Consider the following 22,788-nt stretch of genomic DNA (forward strand, 5'->3'; position numbering starts at 1 on the left):
AGCAAGCTCTTACCTCAAGTAATCAAAGCATCACCTCAAGGTGCAAAGACAAATCTCTAGATAACAAGTGTCTGTCCCTTATCTCCACCGCCACCCCAGTGCAAGCGCCTCCTCTCTCCGCTTAGATTTAGGGAGGCTGCTGAGCGCATGCAGGTGGGACGGAGCTAGAGAAGAGAGGGGTATGAATTATTTATGAATTCAGCCCCCTTAAGAGATTTCCAGTGACAGTCAGTCTTAGAAGTTACCCACATGTGTGAGTGTGTATGTGTGTGTGTGCACAAGGACATCTAATCCATGCCACATTTATCTGTCAGGGAGAGGCAGTGGGTGATCCCAATGTCTTAGACGTTTTAAGAGGAGTACATGACCAGATTTTATCACAGACCCCAAATCAGACACATTTCTTCTATGTGCTTTTGGTACCTTTGTGGTGACTGGGGAGCTTAGCTCAGCTTCTGAAAAAAGCTACCTGCTTTGAGCCCATTGGGCAGGGGCAATTTTCCTGCCTGACAATGTGGGTGCTTTTGTTTTGCTTGTTTATTTATTTTTACCCCACAATAACATACCCTTTTCTCACCGGACCTCTTGCTACCTGGGCTGGACCTGTCTGCGCTCTGCCTGCCAGCCTGCCTCCCCCCTCCTTCCCGGGCTCTGACCACCTGGGGAGCCTGTGTCCGTGTTTGGAATCCCTGGATTGCTCCAGTAGTGAAACGAGAGAGATTAGGAGCTGACGCACATTTGACAGAAAGGCAGTGCTTTGTTTTCTTCTTATGCTGCTTCCCCTTCCTCTTTTCCCAAATAGAGATGTAAACACGTGTATTTTCCTGTTTTAAATTTAGCGAATTGGTCCTCTGCCTGTGCCTTGATTTAGCTACTGGGCTGAGCCTTGCAGCTCCTTTCCCTGCTCAGATAGGAGCCACTGGGATCTGGAGCTCCAACTTCCAAATTGAAGCTGGCCTCAGGCCAGGTGACCTTCTCTTTGTAAGTTTCTTTCCTCAGCAGAGTGGGGGTGGGGTCGTGGGGAGCTGGGATCTGTTTGGTGCTGTTGGGGGGTGGGGGGTGGTGAGGAAAGGAGGGGGGTGGAAGAGAGTAAAGGGCTGTTGTTAAACAGTTTCTTACCGTAAGAGGGAGTTCAGACCTAGATCTTTCCAGTTAATCACACAACAAACTTAGCTCATCGCAATAAAAAGCAGCTCAGAGCCGACGGGCTCTTCTAGGCACTGAGTCGGAACAGGATTCTTTCACGCAGGCATCGCCAGTGGGATCCGCCAGCACATCCAGCAGCACCATGTGGGTGACCAAACTTCTGCCAGTCTTACTGCTGCAGCACGTCCTCCTCCACCTCCTGTTTCCCATTGCCATCCCCTATGCAGGTTAGTTTTCTCTTTTCTTCCTTCTTCTTCTTCTTCTTTAACTCTCTCTTGCTAACATCTCCTTTTCCTAATGCTCTCTCTTTACCCGATTCCCAGCATCCTTCCTTAACTCTGTATGTGGTATGGGTTTTTAAAATCTCTCATTCAGCTTTCTTTTGACATTCTCTTTCTGTTTGAAAAGCATTTAAAAAGATACTTAGCATCCCCTCTGTTGTTTCCATCCCCCTCCCCATTGATCCAGCCCCCTCTCACTTAGCCTGATAGGGATGGTGGGATGGGAGCGAGATGCTAACACTGGCTGAGCTTTGCTGGTTTGGATAAATTTAAAGCTGAAGAGAGGGGGGGAAAGTGATGGTCAGTACAGCAGGGACATGGTTTTTTTTTTTTTCCCAGAGGAGAATTTTCCATGACAATCCACTACCCCACATCACTCAGTCAACATTCAGGGCCAAATCATGACTTAATAATTTTCATTTGGAGAAGGCAGATTAAAGTCTGAGTATATGCATGTTATAAAAATGAAAGAGAAAGCCTCTCTCCTAAGGTCTCATTCTTTCTGGGTATGGATGCCTGCCCTTTTGAAACTGCAGGGCCAAGGAGGCAAAAATTGTGTGACTCTGATTATAGCTGTAGAAATGCTCCTTTCAGTCTCCCATTTTCTCCCCAGAATTTACAGGTTGGGAAGGAGTTGCTTGGGAGTTCATATTGCCTGGAAGTTTAGAGGTTTCATTTGCTGCTTTGGGAAGTTTTCTGTTGTTATCAGGGCAAGAGGAAACATCTGTATTTGGTTGTATTATCATTGTCGTGGCTGGGATGCCAACGGGAGAAGGTAGTGAGCATCATAGGTGGGCACAGGGGAATAAAAGAATGGAATAAATGCCCAGACAGTAGACATAGTTTTTTTAAATAAGACAGAGAAATATCTCAGTTATATCTTTTGAGATAAGTTAAATATGACATTTATCAGACCTCCAATCTAGTTTCCAATGTAATACAAAGGTTGAAAACACCAAGAATTTGCAAAATGATGAGGAAAATCAGTCCCACCTGGCTTTCTTCGATTTTGTGATGTCCCTTTTGGAAAACAATGCTGTGTGGGAAGTGTCAGTTCGAGAACATTTATGTTAGATTTCTGAAGAGGTGAAAAAAAAAAAAGTTCAATCTAGCAGGTTATCACCTTTGAGATGGGTCATGTTAAAATTGATTCTTATATGACATTGCTGCTTTGTGGGATTCTGAGTATAAATTGAAATGACAGCTAATATTTTGAGGAGTTTCATTTTCAAAGATCAAAATGTTGATGGGCTGAAGTAGAATATGGTTACCTGGAATCATCTGTGCTTATGCATGGGGAACACAGTGTGGAAAACCCAAACAGTAGATCAACCATAGACAATGTCTATTTGTTTTTGGCATGCATTGCGAAGTTTTGGCAGGAGATATACATTTGTAATTATATTTCATTTTGGCTAATGTTGAAATGACTGCGTTTCCTGAGGATGGGGGAATGCAGCCCAAGAGTATGCCGCAGGCAAGGAGGGGCCAGTTGGGAATTACAAGTAATAGAATAATTCCTAAAGTGGATAATGCTAAAATTGTTAACAAAATAGGGTCTGCCTTTGTCTGGGTGGCAACTTTATTTTGATAGTTTTTTAAAAAAATTACATTCCTCAAAGTGGAAAACATGGATAGTCCTCTTAGAACATATAAAGAAAGTCTGTTCTTTTTTATATCATCTAACATTGAACATTTAGAATTTTGTTGTTACTTGCTTAGGTTATACTTTTTGATTTAGCTTATGAGTCTGCTTTTTTACCTATTGTGAAATAAGACAATATTTGAAAAGAAGTGGATACTATAATGAGGTGACAACCAGTTATGAGCAGAATATATTATGGAGATATTTTTAGAGAAGTTTCAAAAAACTTAAAGAAATGTTCAATATAATAGACCCAAGCCATCTTTATAGGAATTGGTTTACATAGGATTATCCTCTGTCCACTCCCACCTACACTGGATACAAATATCCAATCCCCTCTAACAACAACAACAAAACATTAAATGAGCACCTACTATCAAGGAGGCTGTGGGAGATGTACAGATGAACAAGCGAGAAAGAAACCTACATTTGTTTTTTTTGTTTTGTTTTGTTTCTTTTACTGACTCTGCACCCCAATACCTTCATTTTTCTTTTAACATTTTATTGGCGTAGGCGTATAATTGCTTTACAATGGTGTGTTAGTTTCTGCTTTATAACAAAGTGAATCAGCTATACATATACATATATCTCCATATCTCCTCCCTCTTGCGTCTCCCTCCTACCCTCCCTATCCCACCCTTCTAGGTGGACACAAAGCATGGAGCTGATCTCCCTGTGCTATGCGGCTGCTTCCCACTAGCTATATATTTTACATTTGGTAGTGTATATATGTCCATGCCACTCTCTCACTTTATCCCAGCTTACCCTTCCCCCTCCCCGTGTCCTCAAGTCCATTCTCTACATCTGCGTCTTTATTCCTGTCCTGCCCCTAGGTTCTTCAGGACCATTTTTTTTTTTTTAGATTCCATATATATGTGTTAGCATACGGTATTTGTTTTTCTCTTTCTGACTTACTTCACTCTGTACGGCAGACTCTAGGTCCATCTACCTCACTACAAATAACTCAATTTCATTTCTTTTTATGGCTGAGTAATATTCCATTGTATATATGTGCCACATCTTCTTTATCCATTCATCTGTCGATGGACACTTAGCTTGCTTCCATGTCCTGGCTATGGTAAATAGTGCTGCAATGATCATTTTGGTACATGACTCTTTTTGAATTATGGTCTTCTCAGGGTATATGCCCAGTAGTGGGATTTCTGGGTCATATGATAGCTCTATTTTTAGTTTTTTGAGGAACCTGCATACTGTTCTCCATAGTAGCTGCATCAATTAACATTCCCACCAACAGTGCAAAAGGGTTCCTTGTTCACCACACCCTCTCCAGCATTTATTGTTTGTAGATTTTTTGATGATGAAACCTACATTTGTTGAGCGACTGTTATGGACCAAGTTCTAAAACAAAGCTTATTTAATTCTAATAAGATTGGCATTACTGGATTGACTCATCTTACATGAGGAAACTGAAGTTAAAGATCTTAATTTTTTTCTTATTATCTTACATATTGGGATAGAGCTGAGATTCCTACCCAAATCTATGTGAATGAAATATGCAATGTGCATTTTTCCCTTTTATTTATATTGAATACAGCCCCGATGAAATCAACTGAAACTCGCTCTAAAAAATCCATTTTGCTAAGTAAGAACAATTCTGTGTTAGAAGTATTATTATGTTACGGTTGAGAGTTCATTTCTAGCTCGGAAGATCGAACCAGGTTTAGGGAGTATGCAATACTCAAGTTGAGTGTGAAAATACAGGTAGTAGTACGGTCATTACTTAAGTCAGGGGAACACAAAGTGGCTGAAGGTACCGAAGCGAGGACAGGCAATCACGTAGGGCTGGTGTACTGAGTACCTGAGGAGGAGTATGGCCTGGGTTTGGAAAAGTAAGAGAGACTAGCACGTACGCTTGAATATCATGCTAAATTACACTATTTTAAACATTATGGGTCACAGCTGGAAGGTTCTGAGTTGACAAGATACCTGACTGAAGTGTGGTTGTTTTAGTTGGTGTGTGGAGGAGAGCTGCAGGCAGAAACAGACAGTGAAGGAAGAGACCAGGAGGAGGATGAATGAGGAAGTGGCATGGAAGTAGGAGGAGGGAAATATCTAGGGAGGTCCCTATTCTCACACTGAACATCATTTCATTTGTAAATCTTTTTGGAAGAGATACTTATGCTGCTTCTCAAATACCAACATTTGATTTAAATCTGACTTGATCCCTTCCTGACATCTTTATTTATGATATTGTTCCCTTCTCTAAAGAAGGGATGAAAATTGTCCACTTGTGAAACCCAAGTCCTAGATAATAGAAATGAAGATTTGGACTTGTATTTATGATTTTTGCCTTTGGGAAGTAAATCTCCAGTCACCACCATTCCCTTCCATTAATTATTTGTGTACTTTCATCTTAACATCTTGCCACTTCAAGCTGTTAATCACTAATCATGTGGGTAGATTTCTCAGAATATGTGGAGCCAGATTCCTGCTTCTTTCCACACCCTGCAAATCCTTTCCTTTGCATGATTTTTCTTTGAAGTCAATGGTTAGTCCATACAGAGAAGAAAATATATGAGGTACTGAGAGAAATGAGTGTGAGGCCCAGGGACCAGAGGGAGAAATGTGTCTTTCTTCAAGCACCTTGATACATTTGACCCTACTTTCTGTTTGTAGCTTTTCACTAAGAGCCTAATGATTTCAGTTTTAAAATAGGGACTTTGGTTTCTTCAGGAAATATAGCTACAGAATGTTTTCCCATACTGAGGGAAGAGGGAAAAGGAGTTGCAATTTAAAATATAAGAAAGCATGACAAAGTTGCAGTGATCTCTTACCCTTTGATTTCATTTCAATGTTTTGTTTATAAACTTCAACTAGCAGTCATGCACAAAAAATAGTAGGGAAAAATCTGATCCAAAGATATTTTTGAGTTTCTTCCCAAATTAAGCTTGTTTTTTAACTGTTGTTAAAACAAGCATCAGTTGTTAATACATATGGAAGAGAAAGTTAAAAGTATTTTCAGCAAAGGAATTTTATTTTCAGATGCTGTTTTTTGAATGACTTCTGTTTTGAATTTTTCTTTTATTGAAGGAATTAATTTTATTGATGTGTGGATTACATGACGTACAACTAGCTTGAACTTCGCATTTTTGAATAATTAGTTACTGACCTAATGATATGACTGAATTATAAGGGAAAGCTTCTAAGTCATGAGAAATAAAGAGTGAGAAGGGAATCTTAGTATCTGGTTCTGATTGCCCCTGATTAGATTTGTAGCCCCAGACAAGCTTTTCTCTCCTATTTATTATCTAGTAAAGGGAAATCATAGATTTATTTGCTTTTCAGGATACTTTTTGATCTTTAGATGAAAGGTAGTGATCGAAAGTTTATCAGCAAGCAAGAGTAGACTATTTTTATGACGTACAGCCAGGCATTAACACATTTCAATAGGACAGCTGAGGATCTGCAGAATTAAATATAATCAACGATCCCACAGAAACCACTTTTCTCTAGTCATCCTCAGTGCCTTCCTTCATGTTGTATGGTTCTGAGAAAAGAAACCAGAGCATTGACCAGGTATTCTATTTTATTTGGTAATTGGTAAAATACATGTCTGGACTCAATGTTTGTCTTAGACTTTTAAAATTTACTTTTATGTTCTTCTCTCACACTTAAACATAGGTAATAAATACATAATACATTAGGCCAATTTTAATCCTATACTTTTAGTTAATTGAATTTATTTTATATATATGTGCATATATACACACATATATATGTATATATATACACACATACATATACATATTATATATATACATACATACATACATATATATATATATATATATATATATACCACAATTTTTCCACTTTGGCAGATAGTTTTTTGAATAGATTTTCTGCGTCCATTAACCACTATTTGTTTCTGAGAAGTATTCCAATTTATACAGGAACTCAAATGATTTTTATGCTGTGAAACATTTCACAGCACCTAAGAAAAAGTGCACTAATGTCAAAAGAAGTGGAAACTCTTAGTGAAGAAACGTATCTCCCATTAACATGGTCCTGTGGCAGAAACCAAAATTTGAAAAGACTAATACCACTTCTTTGCTTGGGAGAATAACGGTTTCTTCTCTTATGCCAGAAATTAAAGGATGAAATTTCAAAAACAAAACTAAAACTTTGCATATTCATAACATTTTTAACCCAAATTGATTTCCAAATGATTGTAGTTTAAATAGCTCCTTTTAGTTCACATATAACTTTCATTTTGTAAATTGAGTAATGGGATATTAGCATTTAAGGTAATTAAACAAAGTCACTTGGCAAGTCAATAAGAATGCCAGAATTATCATCAGTCTGCCAACGTTATGCAAGGCGTTTGGTCCACACTCAATAAATAACATGTTGAAGGATTATTTGGTTGACTGAATTTCTATGTTAAGATGTCTTTTAAATTATACCTGTTCTACCATAGCCATTCCATCTTATAGGGCAAAGAAAAGTTGAAGAAAAGAAAAGAAAAGAAAATGAAAGCATTATTACAGAAATTAGTACCAGTCTTTTGGGGATTGTGTTCTGGAGTTTTATAGAGAACCAAAATTTAGAGGAATTCATGTTTTCTCTTATTTACTGTGGACTTCAGGTTAGGATAGATATTAATGGGTAGCATCTCCATGTTTAATAAAACAACTGGAGCCAGTGGTTGCTGGCAGACCTAAGAGTATGATGGCATTCTTGGTACCTCACTCTGTTAAGCCATATTTCCAAATTTTCTGCAGAAAAATTTTCACCCTCTTTTCTTGGCACGTTTCACCACGTTTAAAGACAAGAATTGATTTCCTGTTCTGCCATCCAAGTCACTTCTCTACTGATAGCTTTAAGCAAATCTTCAGAAACTGTTTACAAGCCGTTATTTCCACATGCTTTCTTAGCAAGTCTTAGAGAGAGATGGCATCATACGTGTTTAAGAGTGGGGGCTCTGAAGCCAGGCAGCTGGATTTTCAATCAGATCTTCTAAGTCATCAACTTTCCCGTGTCTTGGTTTCATATCTTAAAAATGTACGTATTATTACTGCCTTTGTTATAAGGGTATTCAAATGAATTGACAGGCAGGGGAGGGGCACAATTATATCCATCCTTGTTCTACAACAGCTGCAGTCTCTTAGACAATTTGATCCTCATTGTGAAGAGATGATTATCATTAGAAACTAGGTAACTTTGGGCAAATTAAGAATGAAGAAGCAAGTTCTTCATATTCTGAAGTTATCCATAAGATTAAGTCTCTTGGGATGTTTTAGCTTTGCTCTTCAGCTTTTTAATAGGAGGCTTCATGCTATCTAGGGGCCTGGTACAATACTTTGATGAAGAAAAATGATATTGCTACATTAAAGGATGAAGTTTTACATACATTTGATTTACAACATTTGGCTTGATTTCAAAACAAACACTTCAGTGATACTGAGAAATAGTGCCCAAAAGCACAGAAAACACTTATGTAGGAAATGAAAGGGCTAGAATATGAATAGTATGAAATACTTTAAAGACCAAGTCAGAAGAATTTACCCAGTGCACCATTTTTAGTGAGAAGTTTCTCACCTGTCATTGACTTGGCTTATCTAATGAGTACTATAATTTACATAAGGACCAATTGTAGAAGGAAATGACAGATTTAATTATAGAGCATGATATGATATGTCCTGGCACTTCCTTTCATACTGTTTGGAGAATACCATGTTATTTATTTCTTAAGAGTGAACTCTGTCCTAATTTTTAAAAGCATCCTTCATTTGAAAGAATGTAGATGAATGACTCTGTATGTGAAGTTATTTTTTCTTCACTGATTAACTATTCCTCTCTTGCTCTTAAGTATCTGAGAGTATCATTACCCACATTACTCCACCCCCCAACCCCTGGAGGTCTGGTATGTTGTCAGATAAAATCATTACCTCGTAGATGATTCTTAGGGATATTTTTTTCTATATGAGCCTTAAAAGCTTTTCCCCTATGTTTTTAAAAAAATATTATTATTAATAGAAGGACAGAAGAAAAGAAGAAACACACTTCATGAATTCAAAAAGTCAGCAAAGACTACTCTAATTAAAGAAGACCCATTACTGAAGATAAAAACAAAAAAAATGAACACTGCAGACCAATGTGCCAACAGATGTATTAGGAATAAAGGACTTCCATTCACTTGCAAGTAAGTTGCTTCATTTCGTTCTTAGAATAATTTTCCAAATATAGTATGGACTCATTATCATCATCTTTTTTTGTATTCAATGCAATGTACTCTTAAAATTGTAAGCTTGATTTTAGTTTTAACTCATTGCAACAGCAGACTTAGCTCTATTTGATGGAAATATGAGTAAGGGAGAACACATAAACTGAGATCTTTTAGAATCCACAGTGGCTTTAGTTATGGAATTTATATTTTCTCATCTTATGAACAGTTGAACTTTAAGAACTAAAATTCAATTAGATTAACTTTTTATCTCTCTAATATTTTACAATATTCAGAGTAAACTTTTTTTTTCTTACAAGAGGAGTGGAGGAATTTTCAGAATAGAAGTTGGCCAACAACCAAAACTTACTGCAACTTGTATCATTGTCTTTAGGGATGTAAATAAAAAACATTGAGATAATTAGTTTAAAAAAACTAGAGGGACTGTTTAAAAGAAGTTAGCGGGTAGTGATGATGAAGTTTTAGGTGAAAAGTGTTGGGGCAATTCAAAGAGGCATGAGGGGACTCAAATGGAGAGTTTTCTTATCTTTTGAAAGTTTCTCTGTGACCTCCCAGGGAAAAATTCCTTACAACTTTGCCAGTATGCCAAAGGATAAAACTTGGAGTTTTGGGCCATGAAGGTGACAATTTCATCTGAATAGTTTTCCAAATTGCCAGAAGAAAATGCATTTCCTAGTTCTTCATAAATATTCCCTCCCCACACTTACTTTCCACCTTTTTATTCCCTATTTCATCCCACTTTAACAGGAGTGCACATGGTATCCTGTCACTTTTGAATTCTACTCTATTACATTTAGGTAGTTAACACATAATGTGAACACAGATTTTAGTAATGTCATGGCAAGAGGTCCTAAATTCGTCTTGCCTTTCTCAGAGAAGTAAGTGTTATGGGCCCGAGGAGAAGGGACATGGTTAGAGGAGCTCTTCGATAGATTTAGCAGGAGGAAAGACTATCTCTTTTCTATTCATTTAGATCTCCTCTGGAAGTATTTTTATAGCCAAACTGCCACTTTCAGGGAGATATTTCCTGGCACTGGGAGTGGGGAATTAACTTTCCAAGTAATTCTTACGATAATTCCTTCTTTCCCTGACTTTCCTAGAAAAGCCTTGAGATTAAAAAAAATAAATTAGAGAAAACTACTCTCAATCAACAACTCAGCTGTGTAGATTTATGGAGATGTTCTTCTGGCAATTGAGGAGGTTGGATTTATTGTATTTTCCCCTTTCAGGGTTAGAAGGGCAGGGCAAAGGGAATGGAAGAACCACATCTCATTGTTGATTTTTAACTTTGAGTTTGAAAATACACTCTTCTGGATCCACAAGTAAGGAAAGTATTGCTAAGCCTCGATTTTCACATTAGTCAGCCTTATGCCTAGAAAAAAACCCAAACAAAACAGCTTTCCCTTTGTTTTATTTAGGAGAAACTAAAATGATTTTGCTGCATTGGAGAACATATGTGACCAGATTAATAAAACTTTACATATCCCATATATATGAGGTTTCATGCTTTTCAACCATATTCTGGTTGAGTTATATTTAGTCTCCAAATTTATGGCAACCTGTGCAGAAAACCACATGTAGTAATACCAATGTACAGCTAAAGTTCTCTGCTCAGAAATGGTGTCATCCTTCACACTTGTGTATCCTAAATATATATACATACTTATTTGGAATCACTAAATACATTTCTTATTCAGAATTCAATGGACATACTTGTGATATGCTGAAAGTAGATTCTTAATGAATTAAAGATCTTTTTGAGGACTTGTTACATGAACTAGAATCATTGAAAAACAATGGCAAACACACTAAAATGTTTGGAAAATATGAACAATGCTGTGTGAAAGCATCTGTGATTCAGTGGGCATGAGGTGGAGGTCGCAAATTTTGTTTCCTCTTGAGAAGGCATCAACAATATTGACTTTATAGAGACTGAAGTTGTTTTTTGCTGGATGAGAAAGATGACCAGAATGCCTGATTCTAAGCGTTTCAAAAAATTACTGTACATGAACTGACTCAAGAGATGAAAATTTCTAACCATGACTGAGTAACTGGTACTGGAATTGCCCTTCTGCCATAAACAACTCAACAAAATAAATTATTGAAAGGAAGATGATAGTTAAAATAAGGATAAGAGAAAGACTCCTAAAGTCAAACTTCAAAGAAGATATGCAACTCATGGAATTTGTCAGCTTGGATCCAGTCCATATGGAGGTATAAAATGATACAAGCAAATACAATTTTCTGAGGGTATATGGAATTGTAATGGAATGAGAGAAAAGGGTGAATGAAATCAGCAAACTGGAAACCCTGTCACCCACTTTCCAGATGGAATCACCTTTGTATTCACAGAAGCAAATCTCACATGTTCCTGATGGGGCTTATGAGTCACTTGCAAGGCAATCTCATGTCAAAGCCATATTACTGAAAAAAAAAGTAGTAGTTTATATATGTGTGGTACATTTTTATTTTAATGTTAACTAGTAGGTATTTGAGTCTGTAATTTTAAAATTTCTTTTTAGATGTTCGTTTAGTTATCTTCATATGTATTCTTTATCTAATTACCGTGCTTTCAAGGTTATTTAACTCTCCCCCCAACACCCTACAATAGGGATATAGGAAATTTTACATGTATTGCATAAGTTTACTATCTACCAGATCAAAATTCAAATATATTATCAGCCAGTTTTTCTCTTTTCAAGTTATTCTGCCACAGTTGCAAAAAACAGACTTTTATGTTTGTTCTTTAATACTATTTCAACTGTAAAATGTTCTTGTAGGTGGACATTTCAAAATGTCTACGTGTAAATCAAAGCACAAAGTTTATACATATAATTTTTGAAGTTAGTTAGATATAGAATAAAATGCACTATGTAAAAATATAAAATAAGAGTTAAAATACTTTAATTTTATAACATCTTTTTAATATTTGTTTTATAAAAGTTATTTCCCCTTATTTAAAATTACTTAAAAGTTGTTACAATGTTAAGAAATAAATGACTAATTTGAACTACATAAAATTATAAGAAAATTATGTGCGTTCAAAAATATATGATCTGGGGCTTCCCTGGTGGCACAGTGGTTGAGAGTCCACCTGACAATGCAGGGCACATGGGTTCGTGCCCCGGTCCGGGAGGATCCCACATGCCGCGGAGCGGCTGGGCCTGTGATCCATGGCCACTGAGCCTGCGCGTCCAGAGCCTGTACTCCGCAGCAGGAGAGGCCACAACAGTGAGAGGCCCGCGTACCGCAAAAAAAAAAAAAAAAAAAAAAAAAATATATATATATATATATATATATATATATATGATCTGGAGGAGGACCTTCAAGATGGCAGAGGAGTAAGACATGGAGATCACCTTCCTCCCCATAGATACATCAAAAATACATCTACACGTGGAACAACTCCTACAGAACACCTACTGAATGCTGGCAGAAGATCTCAGACCTCCCAAAAGGCAGGACACTCCCCACGTACCTGGGTAGGGCAAAAGAAAAAAGAAAAACGAGAGACAAAAGAATAGGGACGGGACCTGCACCTCGGGGAGGGAGCCGTGAAGGAGGAAAGGTTTCCACACACTAGAAGCCCCTTCACGGGCAGAGGCTGTGGGTGACGGAGGGGGAAAGCTTCGGAGCCGTGGAGGAGAGCACAGAAACAGGGGTGCGGAGGGCAAAGTGGAGAGATTCCTGCACAGAGGATCAGGGCTGACCGGCATTCACCAGCCCAGAGAGGTTTGTCTACTAACCCGCCAGGATGGGTGGGGGCTGGGAGCTGAGGCTTGGGCTTCGGAGGTCAGATCACAGGGAGAGGACTGGGGTTGGCTGCGGGAACACAGCCTGAAGGGGGCTAGTGCGCCACAGCTAGCCGGGAGGGAGTCCGGGGAAAGGTCTGGACCTGCTGAAGAGGCAAGAGACCATTGTTTCATGGTGCAAGGAGAGCGGATTCAGAGCACCGCCTAAATGAGCTCCAGAGACGGGCGCGAGCCGTGGCTATCAGCATGGACACCAGAGATGGGCATGAAACGCTAAGGCTTCTGCTGCCGCCACCAAGAAGCCTGTATGTGAGCACAGGTCACTATCCACACCTCCCCTCCCAGGAGCCTGTGCAGCCCGCCACTGCCAGGGGCCTGAGATCCAGGGACAACTCCCCCCGGGAGAACACACAGTGCGCTTCAGGCTGTTGCAACTTCACACTGGCCTCTGCCACCGCAGACTCGCCCCTAATTCCATACCCCTCCATACCCCCCAGCCTGAGTGAGCCAGAGCCCCCTAATCTTAAAGCTGCTCCTTTAAGCCCCTCCTCTCTGGGCGACAAACAGACGCCAGAGGGCATCGTACATGCAGCAGCAGGGCCAAATCCAAAGCTGAACCCCAGGAGCTGTGTGAACAAAGAAGAGAAAGGGAAACTTCTCTGTGCAGCCTCAGGAGCAGAGGACTAAATCTCCACAGTCAAGCTGATGTACCTGCATCTGTGGAATACCTGAATAGACAACGAATCACCCCAAAACTGAGGCGGTGGACTTTGGGAGCAACTGTAGACTTGGGGTTTGTCTTCTGCATCTAATTTGTTTCTAGTTTTATGTTTATCTTAGTTTAGTATTTAGAGTTTATTATCACTGGTAGATTTGTTTATTGATTTGGTTGCTCTTTTCCTTTATATATATATATTTTTTCTTTTTTTTTCCCTTTTCCTCTTTTTGTGAGTGTGTATGTGTATGCTTCTTTGTGTGATTTTGTTTGTATAGGTTTGCTTTTACCATTTGTCCTAGGGTTCTGTCTATCCATTTTTTTTAGTATAGTTTTTAGTGCTTGTTATCATTGGTGGATTTGTTTATTGGTTTGGTTGCTCTCTTCTTTTTTTAAAATTACTTTTTAATTTTAATAATATTTTTAATTTTTTATTTTAATAACTTCACTTATTTTATTTACTTTCTTTCTTTCTTCTTTTTTTTCTCCCTTTTCTTCTGAGCCGTTTGGCTGACAGGGTCTTGGTGCTCCAGCCGGGTGTCAGGGCTGAGCCTTAGAGGTGGGAGAGCCAAGTTCAGGACATTGGTCCATCAGAGACCTCCAGGCCACTTGTAATATCATTTGGTGAGAGCTCTCCCAGATATCTCTGTCTCAATGTTCAGACCCAGCTCCACTCAACGACCAGCAAGCTACAGTGCTGGACGCCCCATGCCAAACGACTAGCAAGACAGGAACACCACCCCAACCATTATCAGAGAGACTGCCTAAAATCATAAGAAGTCCACAGACACCCCAAAACACACCCCCGGATGCAGTCCTGCCCACCAGAAAGACAAGATCCAGCCTTATCCATCAGAACACAGGCACCAGTCCCCTCCACCAGTAAGCCTACACAACCCACTGAACCAACCTTACCCACTGGGGGCAGATACCAAAAACAATTGGAACTACTAACCTGAAGCCAGTGAAAAGGAAACCCCAAACACAGTAAGTTAAGCAAAATGAGAAGACAGAGAAATACACAGCAGATGAAGGAGCAAGGTAAAAACCCACCAGACCAAACAAACGAAGAGGAAGTAGGCAGTCTACCTGAAAAAGAATTCAGAGTAATGACAGTAAAGATGATCCAAAATCTTGGAAATAGAATTTAGAAGATACAAGAAACATTTAACAAGGACCTAGAAAAACTAAAGAGCAAACAAACAATGATGAACAACACGATAAATGAAATTAAAAATTCTCTAGAAGGAATCAATAGCAGAATAACTGAGGCAGAAGAACAGATAAGGGACCTGAAAGATGAAATAGTGGAAATAACTACCACAGAGCAGAATAAAGAAAGAAGAATTAAAAGAATTGAGGACAGTCGCAGAGACCTCTGGGACAACATTAAATACACCAACATTTGAATTACAGGGGTCCCAGAAAAAGAAGAGAAAAAAGAAAGGGTCTGAGAAAATATTTGAAGAGATTATAGTTGAAAACTTCCCTAATATGGGAAAGGAAATAGTCAATCAAGTCCAGGAAGGGCAGAGATCCATACAGGATAAATCCAAGGAGACACATGCCAAGACACATATTATTCAAACTATCAAAAATTAAATACAAAGAAAAAATATTAAAAGCAGCAAGGGAAAAGCAACAAATAACATACAAGGGCATCCCCATAAGGTTAACAGCTGATCTTTCAGCAGAAACTCTGCAGGCCAGAAGGGAGTGGCAGGACATATTTGAAGTGATGAAAGGGAAAAACCTACAACCAAGATTACTCTACCCAGCAAGGACCTCATTCATAGTTGATGGGGAAATTAAAACCTTTACAGACAAGCAAAAGCTAAGAGAATTCAGCACCACCAAACCGGCTTTACAACACGTGCTAAAGGAACTTCTCTAGGCAGGAAACACAAGAGAAGGAGAAGACCTACAATAACAAACCCAAAACAATGAAGAAAATTGTAATAGGAACATACATATCGATAATTACCTTAAATATAAATGGATTAAATGCTCCAACCAAAAGACATAGACTGGCCGAATGGATACAAAAACAAGACCTGTATATATGCTGTCTACAAGAGACCCACTTCAGTCCTAGGGACACATACAGACTGAAAGTAAGGGGATGGAAAAAGATATTCCATGCAAATGGAAATCAAAATAAAGCCGGAGTAGCAATTCTCATATCAGACAAAATAGACTTTAAATAAAGACTATTACAAGAGACAAAGAAGGACACTACATCATGATCAAGGGATCACTCCAAGAGGAAGATATAACAATTGTAAATATTTATGCACCCAACATAGGAGTACCTCAATACATAAAGCAAATGCTAACAGCCACAAAAGGGGAAATCGACAGTAATACAATCATAGTAGGGGACTTTAATACCCCACTTTCACCAATGGACAGATCATCCATAATGAAAATAAATAAGGAAACACAAGCTTTCAATGACAGATTAAACATGATGAACTTAATTGATATTTATAGGACATTCCATCCAAAAACAACAGAATACACTTTCTTCTCAAGTACTCATGGAACATTCTATGGATAGATCACACCTCAGATCACAAATCAAGCCTTGGTAAATTTAAGAAGACTGAAATCGTATCCAGTATCTCTTCCGACCATACTGCTATGAGACTAGATATCAATTACAGAAAAAAAAACTCTAAAAAATACAATCACATGGAGGCTAAACAATACACTACTAAATAACCAAGAGATCACAGAAGAAATCAAAGAGGAAATCAAAAAATACCTAGAAACAAATGACAATGGAAACACTATGACCCAAAACCTATGTGATGAAGCAAAAGCAGTTCTAAGAGGGAAGTTTATAGCAATACAATCCTACCTGAGGGAACAAGAAAAATCTCAAATAAATAACCTGCGCTTACACCTAAAGCAATTAGAGAAAGAAGAACAAAAACAACCGAAAGTTAGTATAAGCAAATAAATCATAAACATCAGATCAGAAATGAAGGAAAAATAAATGAAGGAAATGATTGCAAAGATCAATAAAACTAAAAGCTGGTTCTTTAAGAAGATAAACAAAATTGATAAACCATTAGCCAGACTTACCAAGAAAAAAAGGGAAAAGACTCAAACCAATAGAAATGAAAAAGGAGAAGTAACAACTGACACTGCAGAAATACAAGGATCATGAGGGATTACTACAAGCAACTGTATGCCAATACAATGGACAACCTGGAATAAATGGAAAAATTCTTAGAAAATCACAACCCTCCGAGACTGAACCAGGAAGAAATAGAAAACATAAACAGACCAGTCACAAGCATTGAAATTGAAACTGTGATTAAAATCTTCCAGCAAACAATAGCCTAGGACCAGATGGCTTCACAGGCGAATTCTATCAAACATTTAGAGAAGAGCTAACACCTATCCTTCTCAAATGCTTCCAAAATATAGCAGAGGGAGGAACACTCCCAAACTCATTCTATGAGGCCACCATCACCCTGATACCAAAACCAGACAAAGATGTCACAAAAAAAGAAAACTACAGGCCAGTAACACAGATGAACATAGATGCAAAAATCCTCAACAAAATACTAGCAAACAGAATCCAACAGCACAATCCTACACCATGGTCAAATGGAGTTTATCCCAGGAATGCAAAGATTCTTCAATATACGCAAATCAATCAATGTGATACATCATATTAACAAACTGAAGGAGAAAAACCGTATGATCGTCTCAATAGATGCAGAGAAAGCTTTTGACAAAATTCAACACCCATTTATGATAAAAACCCTCCAGAAAGTAGGCATAGAGGGAACTTAGCTCAACATAATAAAGGCCATATATGACAAACCCACAGCCAACATTGTTCTCAATGGTGAAAAACTGAAAGCATTTCCACTAAGATCAGGAAAAAGACAAGGTTGCCCAATCTCACCACTCTTATTCAGCATAGTTTTGGAAGTTTTAGCCACAGCAATCAGAGAAGAAAAGGAAATAAAAGGAATCTAAATCAGAAAGAAGAAGTAAATCTGTCCCTGTTTGCAGATGACATGATACTATACATACATAATCCTAAAGATGCTACCAGAAAACTACTAGAGCTAATCAATGAATTTGGTTAAGTAGCAGGATACAAAATTAATGCACAGAAATCTCTTGCATTCCTATACACTAATGATGAAAAATCTGAAAGAGAAATTAAGGAAATACTCCCACTTACCATTGCAACAAAAAGAATAAAATACCTAGGAATAAACCTACCTACAGTGACAAAAACCTGTATGCAGAAAACTATAAGACACTGATGAGAGAAATTAAAGATGTACAAACAGATGGAGAGATATACCATGTTCTTGGATTGGAAGAATCAACATTGTGAAAATGACTCTACTACCCAATCTACAGATTCAATGCAATCCCTATCAAATTACCACTGGCATTTTTCACAGAACTAGAACAAAAAATTTCACAATTTGTATGGAAACACAAAAGACCCCGAATAGCCAAAGCAATCTTGAGAACGAAAAACGGAGCTGGAGGAATCAGGCTCCCTGACTTCAGACTATACAACAAAGGTGCAGTAATCAAGACAGTATGGTACTGGCACAAAAACAGAAATATAGATCAATGGAACAGGATAGAAAGCCTAGAGATAAACCCATGCACATATGGTCACCTAATCTTTGATAAAGGAGGCAAGAATATACAATGGAGAAAAGACAGCCTCTTCAATAAGTGGTGCTGGGAAAACTGGACAGTTACATGTAAAAGAATGAAATTAGAACACTCCCTAACACCATAGACAAAAATAAACTCAAAATGGATTAAAGACCTAAATGAAAGGCTAGACACTACAAAACTCTTAGAGGAAAACATAGGCAGAACACTCTATGACATAAATCATAGCAAGATCCTTTTTGACCCACCTCCTAGAGAAAGGGAAATAAAAATAAACAACTCAGACCTAATGAAACTTAAAAGCTTTTGCACAGCAAAGGAAACCATAAACAAGACGGAAAGACAACCCTCAGATTGGGAGAAAATATTTGCAAATGAAGCAATGGACAAAGGATTAATCTCCAAAATATACAAGCAGCTCAATATCAAAAAGACAAACAACCCAATCCAAAAATGGGCAGAAGACCTAAACAGACATTTCTCCAAAGAAGATATACAGATTGCCAACAAACACATGAGAGGATGCTCAACATCACTAATCATTAGAGTAATGCAAATCAAAACTATAATGAAGTATCACCTCACACCAGTCAGAATGGCCATCATCAAAAAGTCTGCAAACAATACATGCTAGAGAGGGTGTGGAGAAAGGGAACACTCTTGCACTGTTTGTGGTAATGTAAATTGATACAGCCACTATGGAGAACAGTATTGAGGTTCCTTAAGAAACTAAAACTAGAACTACCATACGACCCAGCATTCCCACTACTGGGCGTATACCTTGAGAAAACCATAATTCAAAAAGAGTCATGTTCCACAATGTTCTTTGCAGCTCTGTTTACAAAAGCCAGGACATGGAAGCAACCTAAGTGTCCATCAACAGATGAATGGATAAAGAAGATGTGGCACATATATACAATGCAATATTACTCAGCCATAAAAAGAAACGAGATTGAGTTATTTGTAGTGAGGTGCATGGACCTAGGGTCTATCATACAGAGTGAAGTAAGTCAGAAAGAGAAAAACAGATACTGTATGCTAACACATATATATGGAATCTTAAAAAAAAAATTATGAAGGACCTAGAGGTAGGACAGGAATAAAGGCTTAGTCATAGAGAATGGACTTGAGGACATGGGAGAAGGGGAAGCTGGGACGAAGTAAGAGAGTGGCATGCACATATACATGCTACCAAATGTCAAATAGATAGCTAGTGGGAAGCAGCCGCACAGCATAGGGAGATCAGCTTGTGCTTTGTGACCACCTGGCGGGGTGGGATAGGAAGGATGGGAGGGAGTCGCAAGAGGGAGGGGATATGGGGATATATGTGTACATGTAGCTGATTCACTTTGTTATATAGCAGAAACTAACACACCATTGTAAAGCAATTATACTCCAATAAAGATGTTAAAATAGTATATATATATAATATATATATATATTATATATATATATAATATATATAGTCTGGAAGCAAAAAATCTTTATTCTTAGAAAATCTATGTGTTTTTCTTAAGTAGATGCTTATACATGGTGACATTATAATTAGCATGAACATGGTTAAGAAGGAGTTTTAATACTATTTCTTAATGGAAAGAAAATAGTTCAGAATTCGAACTTTATTTCCTGTATTTTTAGAAATGGTAACACTTAATGTGTTGAAAATTTTAAGTACTTTATATTCTCAGTTAAGGGATTTTTGTATTTATCATTTTTCTTTAGAAATACTTTTTTTAGTGAGCAAGAAAATACCAATGTAATACTTAGCTATAGGAATGATAATTTTAGGAGTTAACACATTTCAGCAATTTTTGTCAAGATGATATATCAAAACTGTATTCTCTCTGATATTAGTTTTTTATTTAAATTAAAAATGCTTATGCAAGCAAATCCATTTAGGAAACATTGACTTATGCAAAGTTACCTAAGAGCAGGATTTTCATCACGTATAATAAGCTTAAATGCTTTATAACTCACCAAGAAGGGATATTATATGCAAAATTTCCCAAACATTTGATTTTAGATCCTTCTTTGCTGGAGAATCTCCTGGGGTGGTGATTTGTCTAATGCATTTTAGGACATGTCACTTTAGAATGTGCTTTATACAATTACAACCTTTAGAAGTTAATCATGATATTTCAAATATAATAATTTGTATATAACTGCAAAAATATCTTCCAACTTGCTGTGTACTTACAAAAAAAAATAAAGTCTTCAGAAATATTCCAAGTAGTTGTGCTATATATTGATTTTGCTTGTTGAAGACCTCATTCTTCTATGTGTCATTGAGAATAACATGAGAACATTTCAAATTTTATTCTATCTGATATTTAAATCTACACCTATAAAAATTTAATTTTGTTCTGTCTTATTTGGCTAGCAAAATGGTAGGTTCAAATATCCCTCATGTTTCTGTATATGTAATAATGCGTCTGTTTTTATATTGCCTTCCTTGTTTAAACCAGGTGCCTATTCTTTAAAAACTGTATAAATAGTAGTATTCCTTCTTTTCATTCAGATATTTTTTTCAGGGCCTTTGTTTTTGACAAAGCAAGAAAGCGATGCCTCTGGTTCCCTTTCAATAGCATGTCAAGTGGAGTGAAAAAGGAGTTTGGCCATGAATTTGACCTCTATGAAAACAAAGGTAACTTCCTTCTCCCTAAATATTTCTTAATGAAACCAGTATAAAATATATGTAATTGCCTGCCACAGTGCACTTTCTAACTGATTTTTTCATTATATCATGGATCTATTATGCAGTCAATTCATCTATTAAGACAGATGACACTACTGCCTTGACTATTTTCAGTATGGTACTTTAAAGAGAGCTTTTCCCAAATTTTCCATAGTTAGATTATCCCTCCCCTCTTTGTTTATTTCTAGTAACATCTCCCGGAACTGATATTCTCCACAGTCGTTTTAGAAAGTGCCACCTTAAGTTATTAGTTTAAGACATTTTATATAACAGCAAATTTTGAGTTTACTAAAGTATTCTAAATTTTAATAACTTTGGATAATTAATCTAAGTCATAGTGATGATTGCTGATAACAACAAAACGTGGAGGTTTTGAAAAATTAGTTGGATCTATTCCTAGTTACATACTTTTAAAAAATCTTTGAAAGAATTGAGACCATATTATTAATTTGTCTACTTCGGTAGTTTGATATTATATTCACAAGGTGTTTATTTTGTTCAACAGTGGATTTATAATAATAAAATAATTGAAGAATGTTTACTAAATGTGTATTTTACAGAATAAATCTCTCATTACACAAAATAATAATCATGAATTATGTTTATGATAATATTATTTATTTCAATTTTAATGTTTTCTTAAATCATACTGTGTTTTTTATTAAACTTAGGTATTTAGTAATATACACAGACATTTCTTTGTTAATAGGGAAAATGTTTAAATGAAATTAAAATTAATTCATGTTAGAAAACAAGATGATCTCTATACACCCCAATAATTCTGTAAATCCTAAACATAATTCATAATCTAGTATAAAACCATCTTTAATCTTCTAGGTTGCTAACAACTGTATATACTATTATTGGATAGAAATATACAGCTTGTTTCAATTTGATTGTCCTATAATTTAGCAGCTGATCTGTTAGCAAAAATATGAAAATAATAATCAGCATAATGTAATTATCACATACACACACATACACAAAAACCCACACAATTTTACTGATATAAAGACAAATCAGTTATTTCCATTATCTTAAAGTAACTTTTTGAAGTCAATATAGGTTTACAAATTTTTGTTTTTAATATGTTCTTAAAATGGTCTGTGAATTTGAGCAAATCATTATGCTAAATTAAATTTGCCTGTCCAGTTGAGTATATAGAATAATCTACATTAAGTAGGTAGACTAATCTCTACAGTTATCCAGGTATATACTCACAAAATTAAAACTCCTCAATGGTCTTTTTTGTTTTGGATTACTCTGAAATGTATTATTTTGAAAATATTAGTAGAACTTTTAGGCAAGAAATTTATGATTTGTGATGGTTTATAAGCATTACTTAAAGATTTGCATGGAATTTTATCATTTTTATTTTTAATATACACAGCAGATATGTTACACATAGTGATAGCATTTTTCTCTGCTTTCTTCTGATAGACTACATTAGAAACTGCATCATCGGTAAAGGAGGTAGCTATAAGGGAACGGTATCTATCACTAAAAGTGGCATCAAATGCCAGCCCTGGAATTCCATGATACCACACGAACACAGGTAAGAATAGCATGAAGAAAAGAGGATAGAGCCTCTCTTTTATAGGTTTACCACCAATCCCAGGTTAGTGCTTCAGAATAATCCTACACTTCTATAATAATTTAGCCAACTCTGCAGAAGTGT

General features: G+C 37.0%; 1 protein-coding gene across 1 annotated transcript in view; it reads left to right on the forward strand.

The window, feature by feature from the left end:
• Nucleotides 1-872: 872 nt before the first annotated feature.
• Nucleotides 873-22,788, forward strand: part of HGF (hepatocyte growth factor) — an 81,860-nt gene continuing 59,944 nt past the window's right edge. Inside the window, exons 1-5 of the mRNA XM_030834270.3 lie at nucleotides 873-981; nucleotides 1,250-1,373; nucleotides 9,073-9,238; nucleotides 20,947-21,059; nucleotides 22,551-22,665. Of these exons, the coding sequence (XP_030690130.1) occupies nucleotides 1,289-1,373; nucleotides 9,073-9,238; nucleotides 20,947-21,059; nucleotides 22,551-22,665 (479 nt within the window). The 5' untranslated portion in view covers nucleotides 873-981; nucleotides 1,250-1,288. The remainder of the gene's footprint in view (nucleotides 982-1,249; nucleotides 1,374-9,072; nucleotides 9,239-20,946; nucleotides 21,060-22,550; nucleotides 22,666-22,788) is intronic.

The sequence above is a fragment of the Globicephala melas genome, chromosome 9 (assembly GCF_963455315.2).
Source record: "Globicephala melas chromosome 9, mGloMel1.2, whole genome shotgun sequence".
Taxonomy (NCBI): domain Eukaryota; kingdom Metazoa; phylum Chordata; class Mammalia; order Artiodactyla; family Delphinidae; genus Globicephala; species Globicephala melas.